Below are 24,249 nucleotides of genomic sequence, written 5' to 3' on the forward strand. Positions count from 1 at the left end.
AGCTAACGGAGGATCGGTGGTTCTACTCAGGTTTCCGTCTTGACATTGTTGGAGAACCATATGCCTTCCTTCACCAGTAATGTATTACCTTATCGTGTGACGTTTTAATGTCTGAAAACTAATGAAAACTTTGCATTTTCAAAAGTTTTAAGTTCAGAGTTATATTTTCCTAATTTAGTTTTTTGGTTTTATAGGTATTGTTTGATTTTATTTACCTGTCAATTACATACTGATTGTATGGTCAATGCATACAATACATTAATTTTCAATACATTTTGGGTAAGTTTCGTGAGATGTTCATGGTAAGGCTTAATTTATTGTGTGTCAATGAAATAGTTTTGCGCAATATGGCAAATTACGGGTTTATAATGTCTAAATGACCTGCGTGTTTTAAGAGAGAGAGAGGGAGAGAGAAAGAGAGAGACCGCGAGGGTAATAATTTTTCTTGTTTATATTTCAAACATTTTGAAGCTAAGCTTGTTTATTATGTTGGTCGTTTTGTTTTAATATGTTTTGCATTATTTTTGGTAAAGTCTATGATCTTTTTTAAATTTCATTGTTAAAGAATTAATATGTAAAATTCATTCGGATTAAGATTTATGAATGTTATTTAAATGTCGTAAAAATGTCGTAAAAACATACAAATCCAGACAAGACAGTCTTCCTAAGTTGCATCATATCCATGGGAGATAATTTTGCAAGCACTATTCCTATAAAATATTCTGAAAAAAAAATAAAGAAAGAGTAGGTCTAGAACAATGGCAACATTAGAGATCGATCAACAGACTTCTCTTTTATTAGGCAGTCACTTAACCGAGTGTTCTTTTCACGGACGTGAGGATTGCCTATACATCAAGATAATGTGACTTTTTAAAACTTAAGTTATTTACTCAAAATTAATTCTCGTAAACTGCACAGACAGAACAAAAGTGGTATCGAATAGTTAAATGAGTGATATAATGTATTCATAATTGACATGTCAATAAAATGTTAAGTTTTTCTCATTCAGAATCACCCGAGTACTTTAACCATTTCTGGCACTGGGTTGCACCGGCAAGCAATAAGATAAGAACAATCTTAACCTTTACTATATTCTGGTTTTACTCATGTACTTAAATTTATTGTGGAGCACGTTAATTGGAATCAACCGTCCGTTGGCTTGACTTAAGGAAATAATATTCTGACCGATATATATACCTTTTACGTGAAAAAAGATATTTCATGAGAGATCTCCAGTAGAATTTTATAATCATTGTTAATTATTTCGATCTGAAGGGAACTTCTATAACATGATTCACTTTTGTAGATGCATGTTCGGTATATTATACACTGTATAGCTTTATATAAAATTATATCACATATAATAAATCGTATCGTAACATATTATATTATTTTACTTCCTACATAATAGTGTTCAGTCTTAACCATAACGTGGGCGTTAAATGAAAAAAAATCAGTAACATATAGTGGCTGATTCGGTACACTTTGCGCGATGCATTGTCGATAGCGACAACACAACCTATATCGTTATCGCATTTTCGTCTTGTCGTCTTGTCGCTAGCGCCAATTTGAGCCGAGCGCCAATGTGACATCGTGACAACACGTCCCACGACAACGTGCCAGTTTGGCGCGCACCGTTAGCGACAGGACGACAAGACGAAAGTCCAACAACGTGCCGTTTTGCGCTTTGTCGTGCTGTCGCTAGCGACAACAAAACGCACAAAAAGTGTTCCAAATCAGCCACCATACCAAATAAAACTATATCTTTTGAAATATCTTTATAGAATTTTTCAGCAATAAAATTATAATATTTCGATAACTTCAAGCTCAATTCTTGAGAACAAAATTTTCACATAGATTTTCTCTAAAACACACATATGGTAGGGTTTTTGGACGTTTAGTGATGATTTCAATGCAAGTGCAATTCGCTTTTATGGCAATGTCTTTCGTACAATGAATTTGGAAATTCTATATTAAACTAATAAATTTTAAGAATCCCTCCCCACTTCCTTCTATAATATATTTTACTAAAGACATGGCTGTATAAGTAATATTCTTAATTTCCTGAATGATTCATTACATTTAGTTTCAGGAAGTCCAGTATGATATAGTACGTATTACATAGTACCTCGGTCTTTAACTCTAATTCAGTCTTCAGCTCAGTATGTTTAATATTTGTGACCAGACTGACCATTTACTATATTACTAGCAGAAGTTAGTGTTGTGCTCTATTTCTTAAATATTAACATTTTATGGCAATTTGACTTTATTTTTTCACCATAAATCTAATGGAGTGTTTTTGAGAAAGGTCAAATGAAAGTCTATAATGTATTTCTCATTACAAAGATGTCCTTTTTTAATGATGCTATTTTAATGTATAAGGATTCTATTCATTGTTCACTAAACGTCTGAGCAAATAAGTGACCTAGAATTTTGGATCGCACTTCACGGTCCTTAAAAATTGAAGGATACCAACTTGTTAAAAAGTGAGCACTTGTATAATCTGGGCGTTAGTGAGTCAAGAGAAGAACTCACATCAAGTACCACGTGTCCACTTGTAAAATGATAAGTGTCCAGATGTTGCTATAGGCTTATTGCGTTTTACTTATTTTCATGTCCATTTGTATTTTTCTTCCTTTTTCGCTGTTTTTCCTTTTAATGTTGTTATGTTAGTTGTAACCTTGATGACGTTGGTAGTTAATATAAGACGTTCTAAGACGCCCTATTTTCTTTGAAAAGCGCTAGGAATTTGACAAAAATATATTGAAGATTCAAAATAAAAGGTGTCCAGTTCAATGCATGCAAAATTGGTGGTTATAGCATGACATGCTTTTACCAGACCACTTGAATATATATTATATTATCTTTTAGGCAAAATTTGTTCGTGAAAACTGATCTCGGGCGTTGATATAAATAATCATTTGTCTCTAACCGCTAATTAAGACATCTGTGGAATTAGTAGTTGGTTAACTGCGGAGAAACTAGGTAAAACTAGTTAGTTATTCAGATAACCAGTATTAATGTCATTATAATTGATTTTTAGATTGTTCATTTAATTCATTCAAAATAAAGTTATATTATACATGTATATATTTTGTATTCTTGAAACATTAAAGAAAGATATTGCTACTCTATATAATATTTTTGTACTGATTTGTCATTTTTCAGTCATTTGAATTAAGACTTGAATTTTATACACATTTATCTTTTTATGTATTGTAATACATGTGTAAGTTTTCGTATTTTTTAAAGGACATATTCTTTAAGTTCAAGAAATGTTTGTTTCACAACGAGGTGTAATTCTTTTAGCAAGTATTTCATATCTGAGCTCATCTCTGATCTTCATTTTATTCGTCAATAACCATTTAGACAATATTAACGCTGACTTACAAGGTTTTTTTACAATAAATGGACTAAAACTTTTTCTCATTTTGTCAATCGTCTACGAAGTAAGTAGACTATAAATATGTTTCTCTTGACAAGTATGTAATACTTCATAACTGTTAAGTTTTTCCTTAAAGTATCATTTATAACACTTATAGTTTAGGAGCAGTACTTAACCTGTTAAACACGTTATGGTATGCGTAAGGAAAATACAAAAGGAAAAGGCGCATGATTATAGTACGAGGTTCCTTATTGTGTGAAATGATTTTTCTTTATGGAAGCAAATGTGGCCAACATTCACATTACAAGTTTACATTACCTACAACGCAAATCTTTTTAAGTTTATATGTAAAACAAGATTCATTTAGGCATAATCAAAATAATGACTTTATTTCTATGCTATAACATACCATAGCAGAGAATTCCGCAATGATCGATCTTATGGTAAATGTTCCAATCTCTTGTCCCTTTTTGGTTTGATATCTTAAATATGTATTGCAATGTCGCCGTCAATTCATAGCTTTTACCAGCCTTACAAGAAAACCATAGTATGTCATATTGTGCTTTTACCGAATATGAAAAATGAGAATTTAGCCAGTGTAAGACGATTTAAAGCAAGAACTTATGTTAAATATCAAATAATGTCGCAAAACATTTTTGTCCCCCAAGGTACACCATATATTTGACTTTGGTAGTCTTAAGAGTCTGCTTTATATATAAAGTGCTTGTCCATGGTATTGAAACAAGTTTGGGTAAATGAAAGAACTTAGTGTAACAAAAGGCGCAATACTAAGAAAATGTCTAAATTTCTTAGTTTAAGTATTGGACTTTTATTTTCATGGATTTGTCAGGTAAGATGTGCAGAGTCGGAATTAAGTGCTAAAGTAGTGTATGAACTGTTGTCATTAAGAATAGACAATGTTGTTCGTGAAAACAATAATCTAAAATCTGAGCTGAAGGAAACCAAGGCAGTTGTTTATAAACTCGAGAATAAAATCGAGAGAATGGAAGCAAACATTTCATTTACAGCAAGTAGAGTGACAAGTTATGAGGAAGAAAATTCAACAACTTTATTAAATGAAAAGATCCAGGCTTTTGAAGATTTATCTGCGACTCGACTTCAAAAGCAATTTAAGACAGAAGCAATTTTATTGCGGAAAATGCTAGTTAACGAGAAGTCACACATGAAAGATAAATTGATGGCATTTGAACAAAAGTTTAACAGCTTTCAGTCGGATCTCGTAAATAATTTAAATGAAATGAATACCTCAATAGAAACCACTGTTGACAATTTAGAAAAAACAATTTACGAACATAACATAACAACAATTACTAGACTAGTGTCAATTGAGGATAAACTTCAAAGTCAACTAAATGAAACAGACCTTCTCATACAAGAAATGAATGAAGACTTCCAGCATAAACTAACAGAATCGGACGCTAGAATAGAAGAAGGGAACATAAAATTATCTGAGAATATAAATGAAGTTGACCAGCGTCTAACCGCTGCAAAGACGAATTTGCAAAGTACATACAGTGGTCTAAACAACCGGCTGTATAGCGCTGAGTCAGTCTCGTCAAGTTTGCAAAGTACATACAGTGGTTTAAACAGCCGGCTCAATAGCGCTGAGAGTAAACTTCGATCAGTCTCTTCACTGCAAGGTAAAAACAATTCTCAATGTATGTTATACTTTCATACAATTAGAAGCGCAAGCAAGCAATTTTATATTAAATTTCACCCAACAGAACTTCTGCATAAGTGTTGATTTGCTAAATGCAATCTGTTAACTAATATTTTGTTGTTGTTGTTGTTGTTCGTTCTGTTTTCGGCATTAGCGCAACATTGTTTACCTTCAAACAATTCTGATATTTCAGCTTCATGACATTACATTATGAGACAGATAATACTCGTGTCTTGTTCAATGTTGCTGATGATACATCAAAAACTTTTTGTCATATTTCATTTCTACTGGCATAAAATTATCTACCATCTCCTAAATGAAAAAAAGAAATTACATTCCACGCAAGTTTTCAACGAAATTCAAATTAGATTAATCAATATTGCTTGTATTTCTGTAAAAAAAAAATATCTGACAATTATTAAGTAGCTACTTAGTATCTGATGAGTTTGATATACAAATAGTAATATATAAGAAACATGTAAATATATAAAATTGATCATTATCATTACAGACAGACAGGAAAACACATTTTCTGGTCAAATTAGTGCTTTAAGCAGACGAATCTCTGAAGAAGAAGGTAAGTCTTAGGAACACAAGTGCGTATGTTTTTAAATGGCACTATGCGTTCTTAAAAAATATATACTTTAACATGACATCTTCATGTATAAGCGGTCCATATTTCAAAATGCCTTACATCGTACATATGTTTTTATAAAAAAGTCAAACCGAATAGGCTTGTTCAAGCGTAGAAAATACAACAATATTAAGTTTTGTGAAATATTTTCTATTTTAAAGGCTTAAAATATTAATGAGGTGGGGTTAGAGTTATTAAAGTATTTTTGTTTTAACATTGAGCAAATATATATTCTCAGATATCAAAAACGATATATTTTAACATTCAAACTTTTGTATTATAGTCCTATCATAAAATAGAAGAACCGTGCTTCACACAACGGTAAAATGGGTCGCTTTCTTTATTAGTAGTTAAACATTATACTGGATTCTATCTAATGATATAATTACAACAAAAATTTCATTCACTATTTATAAACATTTGATACTTTTTCAATCTAAATTATATGATATCAAAACCAAATATTCTTTTATAAGTCTTTGCTCAATAAAATTATTTGATTCCATTTCAGGAAGAAAGGTTGCATTTTCAGCTAGGATGAGTAAGGCAGATAGTTATTATGTCAAGGACGAAAGATTAAAGTTTAATGATGTTAAATATAGTTACGGCGGAGGATATAGCTTCTCGACGGGGATATTTACAGCGCCAAAATCAGGAACTTATTTGTTTACTTATAATATAGAATCATCAAGTAAAGGTAAAGCCCATGTGTGTTTAATGATAGACGGTAGTATGAAAACTCAAGCTTTGGTAGGGAAAGGTCCAGATAATAATGGTGGAAACTCTGCGATAGCTTATATTCGGAAAGGTGGTAAGGTATGGATAGAGACTGCTGATTTACAGGATAAGTATTACATCTGGCCTTACAGGACAACCTTTAATGGTATCTTGATTGACTAAAATAAAGTATCATGAATTGCCATATAAGCATTATACAGCATTATCAAACGTAAAATGATTATAGATTGCTTCTGACTAAAGTTCTTATCCTCTTTTGTTTTATTTCAAGCATAGCGGGAGCTGATTTTAATCACATTGTTATTATAGATTTGAATTCACACTGCAAAGTCTCGGTCATTGTTTAATTATATGATTTTTGTTCAAGTTAAACCCTTTGAAAACCAATTTGTTGTTATATTTAGAAGTAAAAAAACATACAAATATTAGTTTTGGCCGTCTTGAATGTGAGCAAAGTAATTCTTATTCTTATAAGTAATGTTTCACGCAGATTTAATTTAAATAAGTTAAGATTATATTTGTCCAATGAAATCTTTCCATATTACCAAATTCTAATATATCTAATTTATTTTAACAGCACAAACTTGTCACTGGACACTATCCCGTTAATGCGCCATACTCGCACTGCTTAAAGATTCAAATATTAATCTATACTTTGCCAGGATATTGTAAATAATTAGTCAAATATATTGCCGAGTTCATACAATTATTATTCTCATTAATTATTTATTAAAGTTTTGCATTATTCAAAACTGTATAAAATCGGTTTTTCCTTTCATGAATTTTTCTCTTTTGGTATAGATCTAAATGAAGCAATTATTTAAATAAATATTGGCAGCTTTATATTAATTATATCTTCTGTTAAGAAGATGCGACTTATTTTCAGCATAATTTGCCATCCATTCTTCATTATTTTTAAGAAATCAATAAAATGTGTTTCCTACTTTAAAAGCTTTAGTTTCGATTTCGATAAAGCTATATTAAGGATAAATGCTAACAATCATTTTAAGGATATACTAGTAGTTGTAATTTTTACTTTTCATTTTTTGTTGTTAGATAAAAGATAGATCAATGAAAGGACATGTGTGAATTTATTTTTTACCATAGAATGAAAAACTTAATCATATCAATTATATATCAAACAAGCAATTGAGATTCCACTATATATGATTTATGTTTCTGTTATCATATATTTTTGCTATGTTATTGCATAATACTTAAATTTTATTATACTTATATTGTTACTCTGTAAATACTGTTATGCTTTTCATCTTTGGAGGAATAAAGGTATCTATCTATCTCTATTGTGTATGCTTTTATATTATTTCGATTTGCATTATTTTAGCTACATTTAAGTAAAATATGACATTTTCACATACATTTTGTCTTTGTTTTCATTTGCAAGGCTGCTATATAAAATAAACTCCACCAAAAATGACATCATTATAATATTGATGACTTTTCTTGAAAGAGGTATATTCATATGGAAGGTAGCATTATACCTCACGTGATATCCTTATGTGACGTCAGAGAGTTATTAAATCTGTAAAATCGTGTATACCAGCACTGGCTGGCGAATTAGCGTAGACGCCAATAAAGTTTGTTCATACAATACACACCGGCTCCCTGATTTGCTCTTACTCTTAATACCATATTTCGCAGTCCGGTTGTTACACAGGTTCTCCTGTTCGTTCGTTCACACAATTGTTCCCAAGCTTGTTTGTAAAAAAATGTCTTCTACACCATTAGCGCAAAACATGAATATGCTATCGTGACAGTGAATGTAAATATGTCACCTGTAATATAGAGGCTGTAGCAATTAAAAAGGAAAAAATCCCCGCTTCGTAGGTTTCAAACTCACCTCCATTGTTACGTAGGTATTTGCGTGTCTTTGCGAGCGTGCGTACGTACGAATTTCGGGTTTTCTAACATGTATTTGTATTTTTTTAATGACATATTCCTTAAATACGTTAAATATTCATTCTCCGCCAGATAACACTTAATTTTTCCGATAAATATGTGATTAACTAATTTGTAACCGGTAAATTACTTACTTAAGGGCATTGTAATGTATCTTTTCAAGTTTAAATGTTTAATATGTAATTCCAAAAATATAACCTAGTTTTATGACGCGTTAAAATAAGTGACTAAATAGTTTAATACTGAACTATCTAACCACATAATCATCAGGTGAAATTAAGTGATTATCTTGTGGCAAATATATGCCACCATATTATTTTATTCATTTTCATAAAAGTTTTTAAAAATCTTTTGCGTGATACTTTATTGTAGAAGTTTCATTAATGAATGATTGTGGCATATATCTGCTTTTATATAACAACTTAAATTATTCGTTAATTATGTGTTTAACTTGTTATTATGTCGCGAAACTGTTCTTGTCCCAAAGGTACACCATATTTGAACTTGGTAGTCATGAGAATATGTTTTATATAAACGAGCTTGTCACTGGTTAAAACTAGTTTGGGTTAAATTATAGAAGTTTAAATATCAAAAAACGTGCAGTATTCAGAAGATGTCTATTTTTTTTAGTATAAGTATTGGTCTTTTATTATCATGGTTTTGTCAGATAAGAAGTGTGGAGGCGGAATTAAGTGCTAACGTAGTATATGAACTATTGTCAACGCGAATAGACAATGTTATTCGTGAAAACAATAATCTAAAATCTGAGCTTAAGGAAACTAAAGCAGATCTTCAAAAGCAAATAAAGACAGAAGCAAAATTATTGCGGAAAATGCTAGATGATGAGAATGCACATATGAAAGAAACAAGAATGGCATGTGAACAAAAATTCAATAGCTTCCAATTGGAACTCTTAAATGATTTAAATGCAATGAATATCTCAATACAAACAACTGTTGGCAAATTAGAAAAAATCAATTTCCGAACAAATACATGTATGGCAGTAATCACAATGCTACAGGCAGTTGAGAACAAACTTCGTTCAGTATCGACAAAGCAAGGTAAAGTTTATTTTTATACTTAATTCTTTTTTATACTTAAATACAATTTGGTGCCAATTATTTTTTACAAAAATAAACTTCTGCATAAGTGTTGGTTTGCTGAATGCAATATGTCAACTGGATTTATGTTGTGTTTTGTTCTGTTTTGGAATCAGCGTAACATCCTGTTATTTCTCAAAAATTATTTTTGCCATATTTCATGTTTACTGACTTGACAATTACCTAACAACCTATCAATGAGCTTGATATACACCTGGTAGTAATATATAAGAAACATGTAAATATATATTGATATTCATAATCATTACAGACAGACAGGAAGACACATTTTTTAATCAAATCAGTGCTTTAAGCAGACGAATCTCTGTGGAAGAAGGTAAGTCCTATGAACACAAGTGTGTATGTTTTTAAATGGCAATATGCTTTTTATAGAAGTTTATATTCAAACTTGACATCTTCACGAATAAGTGGTCTTTAAGTGTCTATAAGTGCATAACATCGTACATATGTTTTAATAAAAAAAGCCAAAGTTCACCAAATCGATCCCAAATATGCTTGTTCATGCGTAGAAAAAACAATATAAAAATTTGAGAAATATTTTCTAATTTCAAGACTTAGAAGCTGAATGAAGTGGGGTAAAGTTATTAAAGTTTTTTGTTTCAACACTGAACAAATATATATATATATATTCTTAGACATCTAAAACGATATATTTTAACATCCAAACTTTTATATTATAATCTTATCATAAAAGAGAAGAACCGTGCTTCACACAACGGTAAAATGGGCTGATTTGTTTTTTGCAGTTACACATTATTACTACATTAGTATTACTTGATTCTATCTAATGATTTAATTACAAGAAAAAAAAACAATCACTATTAACAAACATTTTATACTTTTTGAATATAAATTATATAATATCAAAACCAAATATTACTATTTCTCTCCTTGCTCAATAAGAATTATTTGATTCTATTTCAGCCAGAAAGGTTGCATTTTCAGCTAGACTCACGAAGAAACAAAGCTATTATGGCAAAAGCGAAAGAATAGTGTTTGATGAAGTTATATATAGTTACGGCGGAGGATACAGCTCCTCAACGGGGATATTTACAGCGCCAAAGTCAGGAACTTATTTGTTTACGTATAATATACAATCATCACATTTAGGTGTAGCCCACGTGATTTTAATCATAGATGGTACTATGACAACTCGAGCTTTGGTAGAAAAAGGCAGATATCATACTGGCGGAAACGTAGGGATTGGTTATGTTTGGAAAGGTGAAAAGGTTTGGTTACAGACTTCTAACATTGAGGATAAGTATTACATCTGGCCTTACAGGACAACCTTTAATGGTATCTTGATTGACTAAAATAAAGTACCATGAATTGCCATATAAGCATTATACAGCATGATCAAACGTAAAATGATTTTAATTTCCTTCTGACTTACTTTCTTATCCTCTTTTGTTTTATTTCAAGCATAGCGGGAGCTGATTTTTAATTACATTGTTATTATAGATTTGAATTCACACTGCAAAGTCTCGGTCATTGTTTAATTATATGATTTTTGTTCAAGTTAAACCCTTTGAAAACCAATTTGTTGTTATATTTAGATGTAATAAAAAACATACAAATATCAGTTTTGGCCGTCTTGAATGTGAGTAAAGTAATTCTTACTCTTATAAGTAATGTTTCACGCAGATTTAATTAACATTAGTGGTTAAAATTATATTTGTCCAATGAAATCTTTCCATATTACCAAATTCTAATACATCTTATTCATTTTAACAGCACGAACTTGTCACTGGACACTATCCCGTTAAATACGCCATACTCGCACTGCTTAAAGATTCATATCCAGGATATTGTAAATAATTAGTCAAATATATTGTCGAGTTCATACAATTATTATTCTCATGAATTATTTTATAAAGTTTTGCATTATTCAAAACTGTATAAAATCGGTTTTTCCTTTCATGAATTTTTCTTTTTTGTATAAATGAAACAAATATTTATATTTAAAGGTTTATGTCAACTATATCTTTTTGTTCAGAAAGTGACCAAAATTCAGCACAAATTTCCCCAAATCCCCCTTTAAATTTTATTAAAGAAATTAAAAGTTTTCCTACTTTAAAATTTGTTTGATTTTGATAAAGCTAAAATAAAGGGTAAATGCTAACAATCATTTTAAGGATATATTAGTAGTTGTAATTTTTCCTTTTACTTTTTTGTTGTTAGATAAAAGATAGATCCATAAAAGGGCATGTGTGAATTAATTTTTACCATAGAATGAAAAACTTAATCATATCAATTATATATCAAACAAGCAATTGAGATTCCACTATTTTCTGTAATCATATATTTTTGCTAATATATTATGTTATTGCATAATATTTAAATTGTATTATACTTGTATTGTTACTCTGTAAATACTGTTACGCTTTTCATCTTTGGAAGAATAAAAGTATCTATCTATCTCTATTGTGTATGCTTTTTTATAATTCGATTTGCATTATTTTAGCTACATTTAAGTAAAATATGACATTTTCACATACATTTTGTCTTTGTTTTCATTTGCATAGCTTCTATATGAAATAAACTCCACCAAAAATGACATCATTATAATATTGATGACTTTTCTTGAAAGAGGTATATTCATATGGTAGGTAGCATTATACCTCACGTGATATCCTTATGTGACGTCAGAGAGTTATAATCTGTAAAATCGTATACCAGCACTGGCTGGCGAATTAGCGTAGACGCCATAAAAACACATGTAGATTTATAGTGCACTTATTTCACAGACGCCGGCCATTTTTTAACAAATAATTATTGATACCCAATGGCGTCAGATGTTCCACTCCGATCTTCCGTTAGACATTTAGTTTATTGTCTTTGTTTGATAAATGATAAATAAAAAATGCTTTACAGTAATGTGTCATTGCTTTATAACTCTTTGACCCGCTGTGGTAAATGAGCTTTAAAAATAAGCAAAATGCACACACTGTTGTTATTCGTATTTATTACCCCTCACATTTTTCGTAATGCTAATTTCCTATAGGCCTCTGGGAGTTATTTTTACTGTTAATGCAAGTGTACCACGTGACTAAGAATTTTGTACTGTTACATAGGTAACAGTATTTTTTAAGAGGTCACGTGGTCTATTTTCTAAATAAAATAAAATAAAATGGCCGCCATTTTGTTCTCGATTCATTCTTATTTTCAACGTTAAACCCCAATAGGACATCAATTTCTCCTCTGGAGTCCCTATGACACTCATAAAATTTAGTTGTTTGCACCCTGGTGTGCTTTTCGCGTATAAAATATCTTTTTGCTGAATAGTCAAAAAGTGAACATCCGTTTTCAACGGAAGTAATTGCAAAGTAAATAATTATGTGTCAAACTGGAACATGCAGACGATTTAAGCATGCAACAAAGGATTATTTATCAAATTTAATCAGTGAAACGTTACAGATATGGTGGACATAGGATATCAACGTTATTTTGTCAAAAACCATGCTAAGAATATTCTGGAAACAGAAGGTACATATTTCACAGATCATAACCGTGTAAATGGGTTAGTGTTTTGTTTCCTAAATAAAACCTAGCTTATTGTATGCTTATGATTTGTAGATATCATCACTTGCTTAAAGAATAAAAGAAAAAGAAAACTTCTCAAGTAGGCCTACAGTAAAGTACACTTAAAACTTAAAAGGTAAGGACAGTTTTGTTATTGTTACTCTTGGTTTATTTTTGTTACAGTTAGATTTATTTGACAATTTCAGATCATCTCAGTATTTTTGTTCGGGGTAATAAAATAAATAACACATGGGTTTGTGAGTAACAGTAAAAATATCATCCCTCGTAAAAATACTGTTACCGTCGTCTACGCCTCGGGTAACAGTATTTTCCTCGGGATGATATTTTTACTGTTACCAACAAACCCATGTGTTATTTATATAATGTTATGAAAATCGTGTCAATTAATAGTTTTTTATTTTCGGCCTTAAAGAAGCTATTTCGATGTAATTTGATATAATTTATAAAAGAGTATTGTGTAACAAGTCAACATCACATGCCGGCTCACGAAGCATGCTTTACTGTTCTGATCAGGGGAAAGAACCATTGTCATGGTTTGTTCCACACGACCCTATCGGTTATTGTTCTTTTCATGTTTAACAAAAATAAAACAAAACGTGTTTAACTGTTGTTGTTGTTTTGGGTTATGTTATGTATTGTTTTGTTTTAATTGTCGTTTTGTGTGTGTGCGCGCGTACGCGCGCGCGTTTGTGTAAATGCATGTGCGCTCGTGCGTGTGTTCGTGCGTTTTGTTGTTGTTAATTGTTTGGGGGGTGCTGATTGTTAGGCTACCGCGAAAATGCTACACCAATTAGAAAGAAATTATCTTAATCACAAAAATGATAAAAATGTTGAAATTCACGAACTCAAATGTTAAATGTCACTCTATTTGTTTTCGCCTTTTATTTCATGAAGAATATATACTGCAGTAAATGAAGAATTTTTATCGATATCCAATGTATTGTCTTATCTGCAAATAATGTAACCATTCACATCTGCAAAAAGTATTTATTCAAATCTTTAAAGTCACTTGAACTAAATTATTAGTATAGTTGGCATTAACGAAATGTTAACATTTACGCATAAACGTATAAATCAGACTGATGTTTCTTTATGAAATTGATTATACATTAAATTAAAATGAATATTTTACAGAAAAAATATGACAATAAAACAAACTTTTCAAAAATTGACTTATCAAACTGTAATTATCGAAGGAACAATAATTAAGACATGAAAAATACTTAAGAGTTTTTTCTCGTATGTGAAGTTTTGACAAGTTAAGATGTATATTTTCAACTTTGCAGCTTGCACTATTTATTTTTTATCAATCATCACTAGCTCCTGTCATAATAATATTTGAGTATCAGCCATCACTAGATGGTGCCATGATAATATAAGAGTATCAATCCCCACTAGCTCTTGCCATAATAATATCAAAGTATTTAGGATAACCGATTATTATGGCATTGCTGTTCTTGTATATAGATTATATGTTAAATCATGACTTTAACTTAATTATATGTATCACAAAATGTTTTCAATGTCTGTGAATATCTATTTTATATGAAATTTAAGAAATATTACACCTAGAGCAGTTTACACTTTTCATTTTCATTATACATATAAATAACCTTTAAATAAGTATTTACAATGAAGGTAAACTTTAGAGGCTGATCCAAGATTTCCGTTTAAGAGAAAGTGAAGTCAGGAACTGCGTTGCTGTGAGTGAGGGTAGGTAGGATAGGGGGTCTTCCCTGACATTGTTCAGTATCGGAGAGCTCCTCCTTTAAGGTTTGCATAATAAAAGTAAAACATACGTTCTTGAGTATTTGGAGGTTATATATTGCATTCAGACACTTAACTGTGTTTCTATTAGCTTGTACGAGATCAATTTTCTGAGTCTGTGTTGTCAATATCCCCCAAATTATTTCCATTTTTATCAGCATCAAATGATAAAACGTGTAAAGTTATTATCAAATCTATAGTACCACTTTTGGTCCATGGTATATACAAATACATGTATTATATTTTTGGTGTTTGTGTGGCTGGAAACCGAGGAGGGAGGGTTGATAAGTCAATTCTAAATATTTGGAACCAATACTTTTACACAAGTATTAAAGGACGGACGTTGATGAAAGTATTTTTGCATTAACTGGTCCTATAAAATGAATCTGGAAGAAAATTGTATATGTTCCCATCAAACAAAAATCACACTGGGAATATATAAATATCTGGAAAAAAGTGATCCCGAAGGCCGCTTTATTTTTCTAAAAAAGAATATTTAACCAACGTACAATTATTGAGAGTTCTGAAAATATTCAAAGTTTTGTAGCAGTTGTGAATGCCTGATTTCAAATTTTCGACATTTTTAAAGAGCAACGTTTCAGAGTACACTATGAAAAGCAATATAATTAAGGAGGGGCGAGATTCAATGAACGCATCCCCAAGAACACTTGCCCGTTAAACACGCGATGATATGGTATATTCGAATGAAAATTACAGGAAATGAATATAGTGAGACATTTAGCAAGGGAAATTCCTTTTTTGTATGAAATATTTTTGGTTCTCTATAAAAGCAAATACGAACACCTATACTAAGAAACATGAAAGCATAATTTCGAGGAGACTTTTTCATAGAATAGCGGATGAGTCACTCGGTGAGCACTACAATAATGTTGGTTTGAATATTCAATTTAAAATCCTACAAAGACTTTGAATTCTGCAACGTGATGAGGTAATCTAGAAAGTTTACGGCTGCTTAACTCACACGCTCAGTATCGTTTTACTGAGATGACTTGAGGTCTTTTCCAACCAATCAAATGTAAGTAACCATATATCTATTACGTATCGTAATGTATAAGAAAAACGTATCAACACTGGATATTGTTTTCAAGAAATAATGTTAATATCTACCTATTTGATTTCAACTTCAGCCATGTAGTTTCACCAATTTAGAACTTCTTTCAGGTTCGTAAGAAAACCACATTACTTCATATCGTGCCTTAACTAACCAATGCAGAAAAACGTCCACGTTAGAATAAATATGTTCATCATTTAGCGAATTTGTAACACAACTAAAGATACCACAGCATAAGATCTAAGAATGGTTTTAAATAACAAATCACGTTTATGTTCAAAATACACATAGATTTAAATAATAACAAATAATTACATGTAAAATTATCAATCGTTGTTCAAATTTGAATTCTTCTAATTCCCCTTTTAAATGACATATTTTGACAGCCATACAAACCATCACATACTGCAAGTGCAGGAAAATGATTTTTTTTTAATATTTAAAAAATTGATTTGCAAATGCTTTTTCTTTTAAATTTAATGTCTAATTTTTTTTGCTACTTTACTTTTGTATCCATCTTAACATTTGTAATTGCTCAAGTGTATAGTGTTTAAATATGTTTTCGTTTCTATATCTTATTATAGTTAAGGGAATGACAGTTACTAATATTGCTTGAACTTGTTGTTCAACACTTTTGCGCTTTGTTAAAATGTTGTTTTGTGAAAATAATGCGCTTAAATTGTATTCAAAGAGCAATAAAATATTATTAAACGTTCATTAATTGTCACTCAGGTACACTATATATTTATTCGTGGCGATCAGAACAATTTGTATAAGATACAAACACCGCATGGGTCATTCCACTTGGGTCATTCATTCATTGTATTTTTATTTTCATGGTTTTGTCAAATAAGAGTGACAGAGACGGACTTTAGTAAATACATTAACATGGACATTTAAAACGGGAAAATATGAACAAAAATAAATAAAAAAAATACTTTGAATTAGATTTACAATATCAATAATAAGTGCGATATTTTGCAGTATTTAAATGGTTTGTTTGTTTGCGTTTTTTTGTTGTTTTTTTTTTTTTCATTATAGGGTAATTTTACACAATACTTTTAAAAATAATCAGAGTGAACAAATTTTGTACACAAGCTTTTGGTGTAGACATCTGGAAACAAAGTGATCCCTCGGAAGCATTTATCACTACAAAATTACATGAAAAATTGCAGACTACATCAAACGGTATAAAATCCCGGACGATGCTTTCATTCCTTAATGTTAAAAATCCTCAGTGTCCGTTAGTCATTGAATAACTTCACATCAAATATTCTTCTTCTGCATGCATTACTTTGTGATAAAGCCATGGTACTCGTGTGTATCACTCAACGCCGATGTTTATTTACACTTGAAAATATCTTCTGTTTTTCACACTCCATTTTACACTAACATAACAAAAAAACAAAAGTTCATTCCAAAAGACAAAACATCACCTATGTAGACATTTTAACCAAAATTTCAATGAAATTCTTATTTGGAAAGTTGTGCTATGACTGTATAATAAAAAGAGTATGATATGTGTGATATTATAATGTAGTAGTAATAGATATAAAGCGTATAAATAGAAAGATAATTCTATTCATTGATTAGATCAGTGCTCTAGACAGAAGGATTGAAGACAAAAAAGGTAAGTTCGGAAGGGAATTGTTATTTTACAAGTGTATTTATTTGTTTTCAAATCGCAAAACGGAAACGATCCTTTAATTTGTATCGATATTTTAACATAACATAACATAACATGATTATGTATAAGCATTGGCAGTCCATGTCTAGATAAATCAAATCTGTCTGACTATGGCTACTGTCGCGATAGCTCAAGGGGTTATACAACTGACTGTCACTCCTGGGATTCCGGCTTCGATCCTGGGTAACATCTTTGGGATTTGTTCAGTGTTTCCCACCTACCTAGAGGTATACTGTTAAGAAACCTAGGTAATCCTCGCATGTATCAATGGTATACAGAGATAGGTACATGTAAAAGAACCATGTTGTCTATTTAATAAGAGCTAGGGACTTTTTCCCGGACAACCTTGTATCTCATAGCTATCTCAGAATTTTGCTGAGGTAAGGATCCTACTGGAAATAAGTGCTTGCACTTCGTAGATTAACCTTGACAGCCCAGTTTAAAGAAAATTAATCAGTTTTCAAGAAATATAATGCATTAACTTCAGCACTTATAGACATGCAGCGGTGCGTACTTGGATACATGACTAGCGACACATGCCACTTATGTGGACCGTTGTCGCTTAATAATCCGAAAAAAGTATTTAAAATATTTTTTAATGAATGATTATTTATAAGATGTGTGTGCATGCGCCGTTGTAACATTCCGTATACACTACATTTAGTTCCGATTGAGAACATGTAAATAGCCTGTGTTGGCAAGGATGGATGTATCTTGAAGTCTTTGCACAATCGTAAGCTTCTCATGATGTATTTTTTAAAAGTCCAATTATACCATAATATTCGTTGCTTGATTTTATCTTCGCATTTTTAGAGACACGTTCTTAGCCTTGATTTAAGTACATTAAGTTGACATCTATGTATAATTATAATAACTTGTACGTGTCGTAAAATATAATTTTTAAGTAGTTTTGTTGTTATTTGTTTTTCAAAGTATTATAATATCAAATGTTCTCTTTTTTCCTGTCATTGGTCTAATAATTCAAAATTAACATTTTTATTTCAGAAAGAAGGTTGCATTCTCAGCTAAACAAAGCTATTGTAAAAGAACGAAAGAAATAGCGTTTGATGAAGTTATAATATTATATAGTTACGGTAGATGATACGTCGGTGATATTTACAGCGCCAAAATTAGGAATTTACTTGTTTATATTTTGAAGCAGCAGGTTCAAGTAAAGTCCGGTGTCATTAATGATAGATTGTTGTATCACAACTCGAGCTATTGCAAGAAAAGATTACGACATTATTGTTTGAAACTCAGGGATATGTTATATTAGGATATGTGAAAAGGTTTGGGTAAAGAGATTGCTTTATTTTTTATTACATATGGTCTTACAGGACAACATTTATATTGATTGTCTGAAGTAATGATGTCAAATAAGAAGTACCATACACGATTTCTGCCATATGGCAATTTTACAATATGACAACATAGTTCATGATACAATATTTGATTTGGCACAGAAAAGTCTCAGTTTGTTTGTTTTGGGTTTTACGTCACATCGACACAGTATAGGTCATATCGCGACGTTCCAGCTTTACTGGTGGAGGAAGACCTCAGGTGCCCTTCCGTGCATTATTTCAGGCACGAACGGGCACCTGAGTAGAACCACCGAAGTTCCGTAAGCTAGCTGGATAGCTTCCTCACATGAAAGAATCCATGTCCCTGTCGGGATTCGAACCCACAGCGGTGAGGGGCAAGTGATTTGAAGTCAACGACCTTAACCACTCGGTCACGGACGCCCCTAAAAGTCTCAGATATTGTTCAGTTGTTATAAATCTGTCAACTGAGTGAAACCATTTGCAATGTAAATTGTGGTGGTGTTTTTTTTCTTCTTTGTTTTAATGTAAAACAATATGTGAATATTGATTATGTTTAATTATGACTGCACCGAAATGGAGCAATGTATATTCAATTTTATTCTATAACAGACAACGAAAATTGCACAAAATTTTGCACGAAAATTGCACAAAGTCATGTCTAATCAGATTTCATGGCAATAAAATATTTAGAATTTCCCACCAAATTTGAAGATTTAATTTTTTTATCAATTGTGATAATATAATCATCTGGATCAATTTAATGTTTACCCTTGAGTTTATATTTCTAAGTATACTTTTCGTTGATTTCAAAATGTCAGTTCTTGAAACTTATATTAATCACTTTCCAGTCCGCGTCCTGGAACCAACCAGTACTGGTGTCCTATGAAGAAACATGGTTGTGACCCGATTAAGGCTCGAACCTATGATTCCTGGGTTGAGAAGCAGACAACTTAACCACTATGGTACTGCTCCCCATAATATAGATTGCATGCATATTGCAATCATTCAAATGTTATGTCAAGGTCGGTAACTGCTATTTAAACACGCTTATGTAGCCAAAACGAAAATTGACTCACTATGGCATGACGCTGATGTCACAAGAAGTCTTCCTCAAGCTAAGAACACTGAAGTAGCTAGGCAATAAAAACCTCATAGTCATAATAAATAATGCTGACACATTATGCCTAAGAAATAAACATTCATTTCTCTCTGTAGAAAGGCCAAATATGTCTTTTATAATGTTAAAATAAAGGATCTAGAACATGTGAGAAGATTATCAAAAGAAACAAATAGCTTTGAATTTGAAGAACACAAAAGAAAAGTATACCAAAATGTAAATAAAGTGATATGTTGACTTTCATATAAAAATTAATCACTTCTTCCTAACTCCTGCCCCGAACTGGACCAAGAGCCCAAGAAACTTCAGGTCAGCAAATCAAGAAACCATTTTATTTTGAAATTGCCAAAACAAAAAATGTAAGAAATATATTATTTGTGATTTAATTGTATAGTCGTTAACATTACTCAGAAACGTAAATATATATCGTTGCAAGTTTTTTTCTCACTCCAATATGTGCTTTAGTATCAAATCAGCAAATAGTGTTACCAGTCGCATCTGAAATAAAATGGAGTTAACATTAATGCTTAATTTAAATGTTCAACAGAGATAAATAAATAAAACTAACATTTCAAAAAAGATGTACATAGATTTGATAATTAAATTGGGGATAATCTTAGAGTTTTGTTCATATGCGGGGTTCTAGAGTGTTAAAATCATAAAATATATTTCTTTGTAGCAAGGACAATTTGTTTTTCTTTATAAATAACCACTTGGTCATACCAGTAGTAAAGGTAGATATATTTTAATAAACTTGGTCATTCATTGCTACGGAGAATGAGTTCGATTGTCTTGATTGCTTGATAATAGAAAAGTATAATCAGAGGAAGAAAAGGACATGTTTATGTCAAAATCAATTTCGCAGATCTACACGTATGTTCTTATCTAAAAATGGCTGTGGTTCATCAACAAATATTTCATGATTTCTTTTTTCAAACACCAAAACGTAAAAAGTTTAGATGCAAATATAAAACAAACAAACCTACATTAAATATCCGTAATTAATTCAATGAGGAATTCGACTTGTATCAGAGGAAATGACACACCATACCTTTTAAGACTAAACTAGTTTCATCTGCAGAATGTTTACCAGCGCCATCTGGAACACAGCGGTAAGTGCCGGCGTTGTCACATTGCGTTGATGCTAAAACTAGCATCAGTTGACCACTGTTTCCGGTAATATAGCTTAATTCCGTTATTCTATTAAATCCGGTGTTAGTCTCTCCGTTCAGGAAGCTCGATATTATGGTACTGTTATCCTTGTAAATGACGATATCTGTCAAACCATCAAAGTCTTTAACTTTACAGATTAGGGTTACAGAATCTCCTATCTGTATTTGATCAACAAAGTTGTCAATGTATATGTCTGGAAATATATTTCAGAAAATGACACCTAGTGCTGATTGAACTCTTTATTTTCGTGTACTTATTCAATCGAATAATAATTATAAATAAAATTACCTACCTTCTTACAGATAATCACAATGAGAGTAAAATTCCACAAAAGTAAAGACGCGCCCAAAGAAAGCCGCCCATGTACATGTATATACGCAACTTAAATAAATTGTTTCAACTATATAATTATGGTGATTACGTGTCAAGTAATAAAGTTTAAAAAATAATTTGATTACTGTTTGGGACAATTCAAGTTTGCAGTTAAAATTTATTCAATTATTATAAACTTGCTTTTTCAATATTTCTTTGATAATGTTATAAAAACACTTATATAACTAACCTCTTCAATGTATTAAAGGGACTCCACTGAGGTTTTTTGACATGATGGGACTGAAAATATTATTCCAGATAATTCTACCATTTGTTGCAGGTTTAGACCACAAACCTTTGTGCAAAATTTCAGATCATTCGCGCAGTTCGTTTTTTCCAGGATAATTATTCAACTTGTAAAAAATGACCCAAAATGAAAAGCGTTTAAATACTTTTCACTCAAAACCGTAAAAATACGATTTTCAATTTATTTCTTAGTATATTTCTTAACTATTTTTGCATATATTTCTGTTTAAAGTGCCCCAGTTCATTTATGTAAGAAATTCAAATGTTATGTTTTTAGGCTTTTAAACCTCAGTGGAGTCCATTTAAGAAGCTTTTGTATAAATTTGTAACATAATCCTTTAAATATACATGATCAATTTTTTATACGAAAACTGAAGCCACATATTATATAAGTCTTTAAATTCCTAGAATTACCTGTCACGGAACATCCGCCTATCGTTTTACAAGGATAACACGTCGTCTCATGAAAGCAATTACCTTGCCCACAACCTGCCGGCACACCCGACACATCCCCGCTGTGGCACCCGACAAACATATTACAATGATAGGGGTGTCTTAGGACTCCAGTATAGACCTGGTTTTGAGTGCAATAGTTTTCTAAAGAAAATTTAATATACAGGTAAATATAAACAAAGGGAATCAACATTAAATAAATGCAATATCAACACCCTAACAGAACATCAAATTACTAAGGCACAGCGTAACGACACACGGCGGGGCACTGCAAAAGGAATTGGGCAACGAAAGGGCATAAATGGACAGATGTAAAATAAAAATAATATAAATATCATAATAAGTTAAAATTAAGAAAAACAGAATCTCTAAAGAAAGTGCAACATGACAAAATTGAAAATGTTGCAGGTTCGGTTTGAATAAGCCTGTTCACAGACGGTACTGGAAAGTGCAAGTTACCATCCACGCCCCCTAGCACCGGCATAAGCAGAACTCAAAGTTTAAGCCCTTATTACAGCATCTTTCTTCTTAAAAATATACTATACTCAAATTTGATATTACAAAATATGGATAATTGTTGCACAGTCTCTTTGTACATAAACAAGTAACATAATTATTTAGACTTCACATAAAGTATAACATTTTGTTTAAAATCCTACACACTATTGGTGGTCACAATATAAATATATAGTGTCATTAAAAATGTTGCTGTGTCTATGGAAGTTACGTTCATTGAACGCCGCCTTTCCTTGTTTAACATATTTTAGGTAAAGGAACAACCCATACATATTTTATTTATTTTTTTTAAACAAATTAGACATATTCATTTATAGATTTCAATAAATTTCTGTGATTCATATAGTTTACTCAGGGATGAGTATAATGCATCTTTAACATATTTTTTAGATCAGGGCTATCATGCTATCATGCATCTATCCATAAACTATAATCACTTGGAAATATATTCCAAACAACCAAACAATTAACTTTTAAATGTTTAATAGGGAAAAATATTAAATGTTCAAACCTGGGATAACCTCTATGACTTGATTAGAAGACTCGGCTGCCTTACCATCCATCAGAGCTTGTGACGGTTTAGATATACATTTCAAAAGTTTGTTGTGATATTTGGCCGTCGCAGTGTTTATTCGAAATTCAATGACTCTCCTAGTACTACATTGTCCATTGTTTTCTGTGATACTTGTTATTGAACCAATTTCGTTCTTGTCATATTCATTGTCTTTCTGTGATAGAAACACTGTAAAGTTTGAGCCCTCGAAGTTACTTTCAATTTCAAGATAACCTTTCGGTGCTCCTATTTCTCCAGTGCATTTGAAGTTTGCAACATATCCGTTCATACCATTATATATGATCTCCAGTGTTGGGATCCCAGGCTGTCCTACAAGATAAAGAAATATGGTATATATTTATCATACCTGGACACAGTGTTGTTGTTGTCGTTGTAGATTGTTTTTTTTTTTGGGGGGGGGGAGAGATTTTTTTCTTTTTCTTGCTTATTTACCCCTTATGAAAATTTTACGTATTATAGAGTACGCCTATCAAGTATATATTAGAAAACAAGCTGTACAGGTGAATATATTATTAAAGTAACGCCTGTTCCGTTAGGTACATTCGGAAACTCTTCTTAAGCTCTGGAGCGTACGAGGAACCTTTGACAGATACACGTTACTTTTTTTGTGTTATATAAGGAAAGGCTGTTTTTGTTTTACAATGTTAAGATATGTCATTAATCTATTCAATAATATATAAATGCCTCTACATTATTTAACAATTGGTAAGAAAACAAAACAAAATGTATATTAGTAATATTTAGAAACAAAAGATGAGCGAAATTTAGTTATTTCCCGCATACAAAACTCGCCATATTTTATCTTGATCTTTTCTTAAAGCTGCATGCCTCCATATCAGCTTACAATATATCAAGTAAATCAAACATGTTGAAGATCAAAGTAATAATTTACATTAATTTTGTTATGCGATTTATTAAACTGTTTTTC

At 31.2% G+C, this 24,249-nt stretch overlaps 4 protein-coding genes across 4 annotated transcripts; 3 read left to right on the top strand and 1 right to left on the bottom strand.

Moving 5' to 3' along the window:
- The first annotated feature begins 4,107 nt into the window (after nucleotides 1-4,107).
- LOC132748346 (nucleoprotein TPR-like) lies at nucleotides 4,108-5,654 on the top strand. The gene is made up of 2 exons (XM_060737934.1): nucleotides 4,108-5,046; nucleotides 5,578-5,654. Exons 1-2 carry the CDS (start codon nucleotides 4,182-4,184, stop codon nucleotides 5,652-5,654), a joined length of 942 nt encoding a protein of 313 aa, XP_060593917.1. The 5' UTR covers nucleotides 4,108-4,181.
- Nucleotides 5,655-5,874: 220 nt separating this feature from the next.
- On the top strand, nucleotides 5,875-6,600 carry LOC132748394 (complement C1q-like protein 4). Its single transcript, XM_060738000.1, has 2 exons — nucleotides 5,875-5,884; nucleotides 6,212-6,600. Exons 1-2 carry the CDS (start codon nucleotides 5,875-5,877, stop codon nucleotides 6,598-6,600), a joined length of 399 nt encoding a protein of 132 aa, XP_060593983.1.
- A 2,293-nt stretch (nucleotides 6,601-8,893) lies between these two features.
- Nucleotides 8,894-10,832, top strand: LOC132748353 (uncharacterized). The gene is made up of 3 exons (XM_060737944.1): nucleotides 8,894-9,419; nucleotides 9,730-9,795; nucleotides 10,404-10,832. The coding sequence occupies exons 1-3, from the start codon at nucleotides 8,972-8,974 to the stop codon at nucleotides 10,790-10,792; spliced, it is 903 nt and encodes a 300-aa protein (XP_060593927.1). The 5' UTR covers nucleotides 8,894-8,971; the 3' UTR covers nucleotides 10,793-10,832.
- Nucleotides 10,833-20,354: 9,522 nt separating this feature from the next.
- On the bottom strand, nucleotides 20,355-23,624 carry LOC132748363 (uncharacterized). Its single transcript, XM_060737955.1, has 4 exons — nucleotides 23,259-23,624; nucleotides 22,193-22,375; nucleotides 21,039-21,353; nucleotides 20,355-20,485 (listed from the first exon to the last, which is right to left on the bottom strand). The coding sequence occupies exons 1-4, from the start codon at nucleotides 23,587-23,589 to the stop codon at nucleotides 20,460-20,462; spliced, it is 855 nt and encodes a 284-aa protein (XP_060593938.1). The 5' UTR covers nucleotides 23,590-23,624; the 3' UTR covers nucleotides 20,355-20,459.
- Between the last annotated feature and the right edge of the window lie 625 nt (nucleotides 23,625-24,249).

This window comes from Ruditapes philippinarum, unplaced genomic scaffold, assembly GCF_026571515.1.
Source record: "Ruditapes philippinarum isolate M1 unplaced genomic scaffold, ASM2657151v2 ctg1938_1_1_1_1, whole genome shotgun sequence".
Lineage (NCBI taxonomy): Eukaryota > Metazoa > Mollusca > Bivalvia > Venerida > Veneridae > Ruditapes > Ruditapes philippinarum.

Bases quoted from the DNA above. Each gene is read 5' to 3' on its own strand.
- LOC132748363 (XM_060737955.1), bottom strand. From the start codon at position 23,589: ATGAACGGATATGTTGCAAACTTCAAATGCACTGGAGAAATAGGAGCA. The intron at 21,354-22,192 runs GTAATTCTAGGA...ATATATTTCCAG, and splicing joins AGGCGGATGTTCCGTGACAG to ACATATACATTGACAACTTT. The intron at 20,486-21,038 runs GTATGGTGTGTC...ATTTTATTTCAG, and splicing joins AACTAGTTTAGTCTTAAAAG to ATGCGACTGGTAACACTATT.
- LOC132748346 (XM_060737934.1), top strand. From the start codon at position 4,182: ATGTCTAAATTTCTTAGTTTAAGTATTGGACTTTTATTTTCATGGATT. The intron at 5,047-5,577 runs GTAAAAACAATT...TTATCATTACAG, and splicing joins ATCAGTCTCTTCACTGCAAG to ACAGACAGGAAAACACATTT.
- LOC132748353 (XM_060737944.1), top strand. From the start codon at position 8,972: ATGTCTATTTTTTTTAGTATAAGTATTGGTCTTTTATTATCATGGTTT. The intron at 9,420-9,729 runs GTAAAGTTTATT...TAATCATTACAG, and splicing joins TTCAGTATCGACAAAGCAAG to ACAGACAGGAAGACACATTT. The intron at 9,796-10,403 runs GTAAGTCCTATG...ATTCTATTTCAG, and splicing joins ACGAATCTCTGTGGAAGAAG to CCAGAAAGGTTGCATTTTCA.